Consider the following 12,205-nt stretch of genomic DNA (forward strand, 5'->3'; position numbering starts at 1 on the left):
CGCATAAAGTTTAAGTGTACATATATTATCCATATAGTACACATAAGCATTCATAAAATTTTTTTATAAATGAGAAACCTTTTCAGCAAAAGAAGTAGTGAATGGCTATGTATCTTGTTGGTTCTGTATGGTAAGATAATGTAGAATGGGTTTTTTGTTGTGGTTGTTACTGCTGTTTTGTTCTGTTTTGCCTTTCCATCATCCCAAACTCATTGCTAATAATTCTTTAAATAGCCTTTCAAACTTTCTAAATGTGAATTTGTAGACTGTATATCAAAGGAGAACTGGTAGATTGCCTTGGGGTGAACTTATTGAATGATATCTAGTAGTATGTTTTGAATTTACTAATTAGAGGCAAATGTTATTAAATGCATGGTAGTTTTATTAGTGCTGTTAATCTTATGAAGAGTAATTCTGATGTGGCTTTTTCCATTATCATGCAGCTGCCTTGCTGCTAGCACCTGAAAGTTCTCTTGTTGAATCTGTCTTTTGGAGTTCAACACAGTTAGGGTACTCAAACGTGTCTTCATTTACCAAGTAATGAAAGAGTATCACAAACTTGTCAGTCCTTATTTTGCTGTATTAGTGTCTTGTCTATGTAGGGAGAAACGTACCTTTGCTGTCCTTGTTTCTCTTCTCATGTGACTCTTCAGAAGGAAGAAAAGACAAAGATGCAGTTGAAACCAGACCCTCGATCGTTATAGCGAGCCTTAAGCAGGGTTCTGCTCTTGGCACATGTTCACACTCTCCAGGGCCCAGGCCAGGCCCTGTTAGAGGAGGCGTTCTGGTTTCTGGCTCTTTTCGTTGGGATGCCTAAGAAAAAGAGGCACTTACTGCATACCCGTAAGTGTAAGCTTGAGATCTGAGGCTAGGGGGCCACATAGAAAATGCGGTTTATGACTTTATTGTCGTTCTTTTCTCCATGGAGATGATAGTGAACTTTTTCATAGTGACACAGTAAGGTGTACTCATGTGGAGGTTAGGTTCTGAAGACGTAGGGAAGGATAATATATATGGCCAACATTATCCACTAAAGTCCTTTAAATAGTCAATAAAGATCTCTTTATGTGGCTTTGTGTACATAACTTTACAGAGAATTTAAAAAAATTAATTAATTAATTACTTAAAATTTATTTAATTAGTTAATTTCCCTGTAATGAAATTTTTATGGACACTATTTGAGCTGTAGTAGTCCTTAAAGAAATCTGGGTATTCCAACCATTTTACCTTTGATAATGATTAAGTCCTTTCTGTTATTTACAGGCATGGATGGAAAATTCTAAAATGTTCTTTCTTGCCTGCAGGGCATATTTCCTTTGGCTTTATTAATAGATGTTAATAGATAGGTTTGCTGTCATGAGGATTGAAGGAGATAGTGGAGTTTCATCATCTGTATTTTAGCTTCTAGTTAAAGTCAGCTAAGTTATGAACTGAACTTCCCTGTATATATGTTAAATTATAGTCACCAAATGAAACATGACCAAAATGTAGGATATTTGTATTCTATTACATTGGCTTATGAAAAGGGACAAACTGAACCCTGGAAACTTTCACTGTGGAAATTTAAAATGTCTGCAAAGCCTGGAAATCTTGGAAACAAGAAGATTAAAATATATTATCTTCTAAATTTTATTTTATTAAGAAAGCTTTTAGAGAGAAGAGTGCCTCTTGGAATCCTTTTAAATAAAATCTCATTTAACTTTCATTACAATGTGAAATAGCTCTTCTGCTTTTTCATGCTGTTGATTATCATTGTCTTTATCATTTTCTCATTTATGTATAGCAGTGTTAAAGAGAGAGGCTTATTGATAGAGGGAGATGATTCTCCTTGGGTAATGGAGAGTTGAACCACAGTGCATACTTCAGAGAGATTTTCTTTCAGTCCCCAAAGATTTATTAAATATGTTTGTTAGAAAGCAATTAAATTCCTGTCAGGTGATCAGTAGTTAGCAGGTTCCCTGGGGTTACTCCTTGCTGGGGTTGTTAATGGTTGTATTGATTAACTAAAGCTGAACAGCTGAGAGGAGTGGGTTCAGAAGAGGAGAAACTCAGAGAGAAACAGCTTTCATCCAGCATGCATTTGACCTCAGAGTCCTTCTCATATTCTCTTCATGATATTTTGCACTCTTTCGAAACCTATCGTCACGTAAGATGCAACATTTAAGACAGGAATAGAATGGGAAAGGTGATTGACATTGAAATCCAAAACTCGCCACTTTAAAAAAAAATTTATTTATTAACTAAAAAAATTAAGAAACCAAATAAACCATCAACATATATAATCAGTAATTCACAATGTCATCACTTAGTTGCATATTCATGATTTCTAAGAACATTTGCATTAATTCAGAAAAAGAAATAAAAAGACAATAGAAAAAATTAAAACGAACACAGGAAAAATACGCCACTTTTATGGCTATTCTCTGCTCTTTTTCCTTCTCTTCTGCTCTGTGATTGCCATTTCGTTTATCACCATTACCAAACTTGAAGATAAGACGCCTGATTTAGAGAAGAGGAAGTGTGGATGTGGAAACCATAGCTTAAACTGAGAATTTAGGAAGTTATCTTTGGGCTTAAATTGGTAGTAGCTGGCTTGAGTAACCACAGCGTTATCGAAGTGAAGTTTTTTGACCTAAAAGACACTGTATACCTAATCTTAACAGCTTCCAGTGGAGGGGAAACTCATTACTTGAAAGGATATTTGAAACTGTTCTAATGAGCCACATTTTAAACACTGCATCTACTGGGAGAAGCAAGGGCAGATAGGGTAAAAAATTATGCTTTGCTAACTTACTGCCTTAAGTCCTGGAGTACCTTGTCTTATATCTGTCTTCACAGTGTGCAAACATAAGTGGTTTTTTTTTTTTTTTTTTTACCTAATATCAGTGCTGTTTTGCTGGAGATTTCCTTGGATGGAATATTATTCCACTATAGAGATTAAAATCCTTTAAACTCTACTACATAGCAGAGTTATATGCCAGATTATGATTATTGGCTTAATTTTTCACTTTCATCTCTTAAAATATTCTGTTTCTCAAAAATATTCTTGTTCTTCTTGTTCCTAATAAGGATGAGGAGGAAGGAAATGAGGGAGAGGGGCTATAAAATTGTTTCTCACAGTGTTTCCCTCAGAACTCCTAAGTGATCTGTGGATATGTTTTGTGGGTTGTGGGTATCCCTTTTGGATTTTTTAACTCCATTATTTCATTACAATTAAAAAGTTAATATTGGTGACTTCCTGGAAGATGGTGGCTTAGTAAGACGCGCGGATCTTAGTTTCTTCTCCAGGACAGCTACTAGGGGAGTAGAAACGATACAGAAAGCGCCCAAAGCCACAACAGAGATTAAAAAAGACAGCGTACCCCATCCTGGAACGGCTGGCTGGCTGAGAGAAGCAGCTCGGGTGAGATCGCCGAGGTGCGCGGGCCTCACCGGGCGGGGCGGCAAGCGGCCGGAGTTACTCCCTTCCCCCTTCCCGGGCCGGCTGGGAGATTTGGAGAGGCGGTCCCCTGAAACCAAGGCGGCTGGCGCCCACACCACGCGCAGCCCCCCGGACCAACTGAGAGAATTGGATCGGAAATCCCCAGGCCACGGAGAACGGTGACGGGTGGGGGAGGCCCCTTCCAAACCCGTGACTCCCGGGGAATGTGCACTCTCTCGGGCGGGCCGCTGCCGCTGGCGCCCTCCCGCCACGCTTGTTGCCCAGGGCCGACTAGGAAATTCGGACGGGCTCTTTCCCGGGCTGCGGCGACCAGCAACCCTCCCTGCGTTCGGACCCCGGGCCGGCTCAAGCCGCTTCGGCTAGCGAACCCCCCGGACGGCGAGAGTTTTCCGAAGTTTAAGGTCCCACAGCACCTTTTACTGGTGGGACCCGCAGACAAACGTGTGCCACGAGCGCCACCTACTGGGCAGGATAAGAAAAACAGAACCCAGAGATTTCACAGAAAAATCTTCCAAACTTTTGGATCCAATGCCCAGGGAAATCTGTCTAAATGTGCAGACGCCAACAGAAGATAACGGATCACGCTCAAATAATTGAAAATATGGCCCAGTCAAAGGAACAAACCAATAGTTCAAATGAGGTACAGGAGCTGAGACAACTAATGCTAAATATACGAACAGAAATGGAAAACCTCTTCAAAAATGAAATCGATAAATTGAGGGAGGACATGAAGAAGACATGGGCTGAACATAAAGAAGAAATAGAAAAACTGAAAAAACAAATCACAGAACTTATGGAAGTGAAGGACAAAGTAGAAAAGATAGAAAAAACAATGGATACCTACAATGATAGATGCAAAGAGACAGAAGATAGAATTAGTGATTTGGAGGATGGAACATCTGAATTCCAAAAACAAACAGAAACTATCGGGAAAAGAATGGAAAAATTTGAACAGGGTATCAGGGAACTCAAGGACAATATGAACCGCACAAATATACGTGTTGTGGGTGTCCCAGAAGGGGAAGAGAAGGGAAAAGGAGGAGAAAAACTAATGGAAGAAATTATCACTGAAAATTTCCCAACTCTTATGAAAGACCTAAAATTACAGATCCAAGAAGTGCAGCGCACCCCAAAGAGATTAGACCCAAATAGGCGTTCTCCAAGACACTTACTAGTTAGAATGTCAGAGGTCAAAGAGAAAGAGAGGATCTTGAAAGCAGCAAGAGAAAAACAATCCATCACATACAAGGGAAACCCAATAAGACTATGTGTAGATTTCTCAGCAGAAACCATGGAGGCTAGAAGACAGTGGGATGATATATTTAAATTACTAAAAGAGAAAAACTGCCAACCAAGACTCCTGTATCCAGCAAAATTGTCCTTCAAAAATGAGGGAGAAATTAAAACATTCTCAGACAAAAAGTCACTGAGAGAATTTGTGACCAAGAGACCAGCTCTGCAAGAAATACTAAAGGGAGCACTAGAGTCAGAACCGAAAAGACAGAAGAGAGAGGTATGGAGAAGAGTGTAGAAAGAAGGAAAGTCAGATATGATATATATAATACAAAAGGCAAAATGGCAGAGGAAAATATTATCCAAACAGTAATAACACTAAATGTTAATGGACTGAATTCCCCAATCAAAAGACATAGATTGGTAGAATGGATTAAAAAACAGGATCCTTCTATATGCTGTCTACAGAAAACACATCTTAGACCCAAAGATAAACATAGGTTGAAAGTGAAAGGTTGGGAAAAGATATTTCATGTAAATAACAACCAGAAAATAGCAGGAGTGGCTATACTAATATCCAACAAGTTAGACTTCAAATGTAAAACAGTTAAAAGAGACAAAGAAGGACACTATATACTAATAAAAAGAACAATTAAACAAGAAGACATAACAATCATAAATATTTATGCACCGAACCAGAATGCCCCAAAATATGTGAGGAATACACTGCAAACACTGAAAAGGGAAATAGACACAAATACCATAATAGTTGGAGACTTCAATTCCCCACTCTCATCAATGGACAGAACATCTAGACAGAGGATCAATAAAGAAATAGAGAATCTGAATATTACTATAAAGGAGCTAGACTTAACAGACATTTATAGGACATTATATTCCACAACAGCAGGATACACCTTTTTCTCAAGTGCTCATGGATCATTCTCAAAGATAGACCATATGCTGGGTCACAAAACAAGTCTTAACAAATTTAAAAATATTGAAATCATACACAACACTTTCTCGGATCATAAAGGAATGAAGTTGGAAATCAATAATAGGCGGAATGCCAGAAAATTCACAAATACGTGGAGGCTCAACAACACACTCTTAAACAACGAGTGGGTCAAAGAAGAAATTGCAAGAGAAATTAGTAAATACCTCGAGGCAAATGAAAATGAAAACACAACATATCAAAACTTATGGGATGCAGCAAAGGCAGTGCTAAGAGGGAAATTTATTGCCCTAAATGCCTATATCAGAAAAGAAGAAAAGGCAAAAATGCAGGAATTAACTGTTCAATTGGAAGAACTGGAGAAAGAACAGCAAACTAATCCCAAAGCAAGCAAAAGGAAAGAAATAACAAAGATTAGAGCAGAAATAAATGAAATTGAAAATATGAAAACAGTAGAGAAAATCAATAAGACCAGAAGTTGGTTCTATGAGAAAATCAATAAGATTGATGGGCCCCTATCAAGATTGACAAAAAGAAGAAGAGAGAGGATGCAAATAAATAAGATCAGAAATGGAAGAGGAGACATAACTACTGACCTCACAGAAATAAAGGAGGTAATAACAGGATACTATGAACAACTTTACGCTAATAAATACAACAATTTAGATGAAATGGACGGGTGCCTGGAAAGACATGAACAACCAACTTTGACTCAAGAAGACATAGATGATCTCAACAAACCAATCACAAGTAAAGAAATTGAATTAGTCATTCAAAAGCTTCCTAAAAAGAAAAGTCCAGGACCAGATGGCTTCACATGTGAATTCTACCAAACGTTCCAGAAAGAATTAGTACCAACTCTCCTCAAACTCTTCAAAAAAATCGAAGCGGAGGGAAAACTGCCTAATTCATTCTGTGAAGCCAACATCACCCTCATACCAAAACCAGGCAAAGATATTACAAAAAAAGAAAACTACAGACCAATCTCTCTAATGAATACAGATGCAAAAATCCTCAATAAAATTCTAGCAAATCGTATCCAACAACACATTAAAAGAATTATACATCATGACCAAGTAGGATTCATCCCAGGTATGCAAGGATGGTTCAACATAAGAAAATCAATTAATGTAATACACCATATCAACAAATCAAAGCAGAAAAACCACATGATCATCTCAATTGATGCAGAGAAGGCATTCGACAAGATTCAACATCCTTTCCTGTTGAAAACACTTCAAAAGATAGGAATACAAGGGAACTTCCTTAAAATGATAGAAGGAATATATGAAAAACCCACAGCTAATATCATCCTCAATGGGGAAAAATTGAAAACTTTCCCCCTAAGATCAGGAACAAGACAAGGATGTCCACTATCACCACTATTATTCAACATTGTGTTGGAGGTTCTAGCCAGAGCAATTAGACAAGAAAAAGAAATACAAGGCATCAGAATTGGAAAGGAAGAAGTAAAACTATCACTGTTTGCAGATGATATGATACTATATGTCGAAAACCCGGAAAAATCCACAACAAAACTACTAGAGCTAAAAAATGAGTACAGGAAAGTAGCAGGTTACAAGATCAACATTCAAAAATCTGTAGCATTTCTATACACTAGTAATGAACAAGCTGAGGGGGAAATCAAGAAACGAATCCCATTTACAATTGCAACTAAAAGAATAAAATACCTAGGAATAAATTTAACTAAAGAGACAAAAAACCTATATAAAGAAAACTACAAAAAACTGCTAAAAGAAATCACAGAAGACCTAAATAGATGGAAGGACATACCGTGTTCATGGATTGGAAGACTAAATATAGTTAAGATGTCAATCCTACCTAAATTGATTTACAGATTCAATGCAATACCAATCAAAATCCCAACAACTTATTTTTCAGAAATAGAAAAACCAATAAGCAAATTTATCTGGAAGGGCAGGGTGCCCCGAATTGCTAAAAACATCTTGAGGAAAAAAAACGAAGCTGGAGGTCTCACGCTGCCTGACTTTAAGGCATATTATGAAGCCACAGTGGTCAAAACAGCATGGTATTGGCATAAAGATAGATATATCGACCAATGGAATCGAATAGAGTGCTCAGATATAGACCCTCTCATCTATGGACATTTGATCTTTGATAAGGCAGTCAAGCCAACTCACCTGGGACAGAGCAGTCTCTTCAATAAATGGTGCCTAGAGAACTGGATATCCATAAGTAAAAGAATGAAAGAAGACCCATCTCTCACACCCTATACAAAAGTTAACTCAAAATGGATCAAAGATTTAAACATTAGGTCTAAGACCATAAAACAGTTAGAGGAAAATGTAGGGAGATATCTTATGGATCTTACAACTGGAGGCGGTTTTATGGACCTTAAACCTAAAGCAAGAGCACTGAAGAAGGAAATAAATAAATGGGAACTCCTCAAAATTAAACACTTTTGTGCATCAAAGAACTTCATCAAGAAAGTAGAAAGACAGCCTTCACAATGGGAGACAATATTTGGAAATGATATATCAGATAAAGGTCTAGTATCCAGAATTTATAAAGAGATTGTTCATCTCAACAACAAAAAGACAGCCAACCCAATTACAAAATGCGAAAAAGACTTGAACAGACACCTATCAGAAGAGGAAATACAAATGGCCAAAAGGCACATGAAGAGATGCTCAATGTCCCTGGCCATTAGAGAAATGCAAATCAAAACCACAATGAGATATCATCTCACACCCACCAGAATGGCCATTATCAACAAAACAGAAAATGACAAGTGCTGGAGAGGATGCGGAGAAAGAGGCACACTTATCCACTGTTGGTGGGAATGTCAAATGGTGCAACCACTGTGGAAGGCAGTTTGGCGGTTCCTCAAAAAGCTGAATATAGAATTGCCATACGACCCAGCAATACCATTGCTGGGAATATACTCAAAGGACTTAAGGGCAAAGACACAAACGGACATTTGCACACCAATGTTTATAGCAGCGTTATTTACAATTGCAAAGAGATGGAAACAGCCGAAATCTCCATCAACAGAAGAGTGGCTAAACAAACTGTGGTATATACATACGATGGAATACTATGCAGCTTTAAGACAGGATAAACTTATGAAGCATGTAATAACATGGATGGACCTAGAGAACATTATGCTGAGTGAGTCTAGCCAAAAACTAAAGGACAAATACTGTATGGTCCCACTGATGTGAACAGACATTCGAGAATAAATTTGGAATATGTCCTTGATAACAGAGTCCAGCAGGAGGTAGAAACAGGGTAAGATAATGGCCAATTGGAGTTGAAGGGATACAGACGGTGTAACAGGACTAGATACAAAAACTCAAAAATGGACAGCACAGTAATACCTAATTGTAAAGTAATCATGTTAAAACACTGAATCAAGCTGCATCTGAGCTATAGGTTTTTGTTTTGTTTTGTTTTGTTTTGTTTTGATTTTACTATTACTTTTATTTTTTTCTCTATATTAACATTCTATATCTTTTCCGGTTATGTTGCTAGTTCTTCTCAACCAATGCAAATGTACTAAGAAATGATGATCATGCATCTATGTGATGATGTTAAGAATTAATGATTGCATATGTAGAATGGTATGATCTCTAAATGTTGGGTTAATTTCTTTTTTTCCGTTAATTAAAAAAAAAAAAAAAGAGAAGGGATAATTGGAGCTGAAGGGATACAGACTGTACAACGGGACTGGATATAAAAACTCAGAAATGGACAGCACAATACTACCCAGTTGTAATGCAATTATGTTAAAACACTGAATGAAGCTGCATGTGAGGTATAGGTCTTTTTTTTGTTTGTTTTGTTTTGTTTTTCTTTCTATTATTGTTTTAATTCTTATTCCGTTGTCTTTTTATTTCTTTTTCTAAATAGATGCAAATGTACTAAGAAATGATGAATATGCAACTATGTGATGTTATTAAGAATTACTGATTGTACATGTAGATTGGAATGATTTCTAATTGTTTTGTTAATTCTTTTTTTAATTAATAAAAAAAAAAAGTTAATATTGGCATGTTAAGGAATTTTTGGGTACCTACCCGGAGACTGAACCATTCACTTTTACTCCCCAAATTTAGATTTACGATTTTGATCTGTTGGCGTCAGTTAACTCATCACCTAAAGTGCCTGTTTACCTTACCTCTTTTTTAATGCTAGTAATACAGTTTTTAGTCATGTGCAGGTCCACAGACAAAGTCTCGAAGGTGCATCTAAATACTAGTTTAGATGAATCCAACATCTTGGCACATTATAAAAGCATAATGAGTTTTGAGTTTTGTTGAAATGGGTCTGCTTAAGTTTAAAAAGTTTATCACTGTTCAGTGGAAGATTTGATGTCATAATGTTGAGTATAGTTAAATGGTTCTGCTGTGCAGAGTTGACTAACTTAGGGCATTGATAGGATCAGAAACAAAGCAGTGTAATGCATGCATTGACTGGTGGTAGATCTATATCCTCCATTGCCTTTGCTTATTGAGCACAGAGACACATTGTTTTTAAGTTCACTTCTCTCTGTTGCTTTCTGGGCTGCCTGTCAGAAAAGTCACCATCATAGCATATTGGAGGCATCTATCATTTATCCAAGTGCTGATTTGTGATGGAAATTCCCTAATTAGTGCTTTGTGTACTGGGCATTGGCACATGTTAGAACAAGCTGATAAATTTTATTCATTGTTAGATAACCTGTTAAAAAATAGTCTGTTTAAGACACCTTTCTGTAGTGGTCTGTACTTATATATTTTCTATTTCTGTGTTTTAGATTAACTTCATCTACCTTGCCAAAAGCACAAAAAAAACCATGCTAACTTTAACTTTGGTATGTACAGTCACATTCCTCCTTGTTTGCAGTGGAACTTTTTTCCCATACAGTTCCAGTCCTGCTAATCCGAAGCCAAAGAGAGTGTTTCTTCAGGTAAGAGGAATTTTTCATGAACTATTTGACATTCTAGAGAGGAAAACCTTTTGTGTTTTCAGCTTCACTAGTCAACAGGAAACTCAACTGACGTTTCTATTATTGACCTATTTAATTGTACGCAACTTTTTATGTATAGGGCAGTAAAGAAAAGACTGATCATCAAGTGGCATTCTTATCAGCTTACACATACTTCTCCCAAAAGAGTTTTAATAAAAACTATAAGTTTCCAATTAACTGTTCAAATTATAAAAATGCACCTGCTTGAAAAAATAAGCCAGATACATACATCATGAGCCTTAGAAATGTGGTTGTAAAAATTATCACTGCAGGCTGAGTAAAAGTCTGAACTCCACTGGCAAAATAAAATAGATACCCAGAAATGCTAGTAAAATAGATCTTTGATAATGCTCAAAGTACTATGTGATAATGAAAATATAATAACTTAGAACATTTAGAGCTTTCTTCACATTTCACATGTTTCTCCACACTTTTTAGAGCTGGCGCCATAGTAAAAAGGGCTAAGTTGCCTCATTTCTAGGTATCTTATGAGTTGGAGGTCATGGAGTGACCTAACAGAAAAGCCAAAGGAGGCTGATCTACATAATTAGTTCCTGAATAGTTAATAATAATACTTGAACTTAAATATCAGAGAGGAAATTTTTAAAAAGGGTCAGGTTTTCTGCTGTATAGAGTTGGAGGACAAAGTGATAACTTTTATGTGAAAAATTTTGTAATTTGCTAAACCTTTAGTGAAGAACATATAGTTTACAGTCAATTCAGTGGGTTTTGAGTGACTTGCTAATTTTTATAATTGTTAGGAGAAAGCCCTGTTCTTCTGATATGTTTTGAGTTCCCTTCTTCCACCATGTCAGGATTGGCAAACTTTTTCTGTAAAGGGCCAGATAAATATTTTAGACTTTACAGGTCATATGATCTCTGTCACAGAGAGAATAAACAAATACATAAACAAATAAGTGTGGCTGTGTTCCAGTAAAACTTAAGGTACAAAAATGGCCTGTGGGCCACAGTTTGCCAGTCTCTGCCCTATGCAGTATTTTTTCTTTTCCTAGTTGATATTCTTTGGGCTGGTTTCTGTTCTTAATAAAAGTAGTCAAAATAGGGCATTGTGTGTTTTCATAGAACTGTGTTAGGCACAAGTCTGTCATCTAGTGGTGAACTGTGATTCCTGTTTCTCTCTGCATATAAATGAGCTTCATGTAACATGCTGAAAGGGGAGTGTATGTGTGTATGTATATATTTATATTTAGATGTATTTTTAAATTCCTATCTAAAAGGAGTTCTAGCATTCATGCTTTTTAAATTGGAAATAGGTTTTTAAAATGTTTATATGAAATTTAAATATTAAATACAGTTGTGTCTGTGGCTATCATCCAGTTTGAAAGAAAGGACTGTTAAAAATACCTTAGAAACCTTGAGTATGTCTTCCACCCAACTATTTGATCTCCCTAACCCATCCCAAAGAAGTACTCACTACTATCTTGAAGTTTGGGTTAATCATTACCTTACTTTTTACTATTTTACCACATATATATGAATCCCTAAACAATACTGAATAGTTTTGCTTGTTTGTGAACTTTTAACAAGTAGATTCATGCCAGTAAGTATTCATTTGTGGCTT

At 36.6% G+C, this 12,205-nt stretch overlaps 1 protein-coding gene across 5 annotated transcripts in view; it reads left to right on the plus strand.

Moving 5' to 3' along the window:
- ERMP1 (endoplasmic reticulum metallopeptidase 1) overlaps positions 1 to 12,205 on the plus strand; it is a 124,553-nt gene that overhangs the window by 64,564 nt on the left and 47,784 nt on the right. For all 5 annotated transcript variants that reach the window (XM_077148254.1, XM_077148253.1, XM_077148257.1 and 2 more), the window contains exon 11: positions 10,411 to 10,563. In XM_077148254.1, coding sequence (XP_077004369.1) covers positions 10,411 to 10,563 — 153 coding nt within the window. The remainder of the gene's footprint in view (positions 1 to 10,410; positions 10,564 to 12,205) is intronic.

The sequence above is a fragment of the Tamandua tetradactyla genome, chromosome 2 (genome assembly GCF_023851605.1).
Source record: "Tamandua tetradactyla isolate mTamTet1 chromosome 2, mTamTet1.pri, whole genome shotgun sequence".
In the NCBI taxonomy this organism is placed as follows: domain Eukaryota; kingdom Metazoa; phylum Chordata; class Mammalia; order Pilosa; family Myrmecophagidae; genus Tamandua; species Tamandua tetradactyla.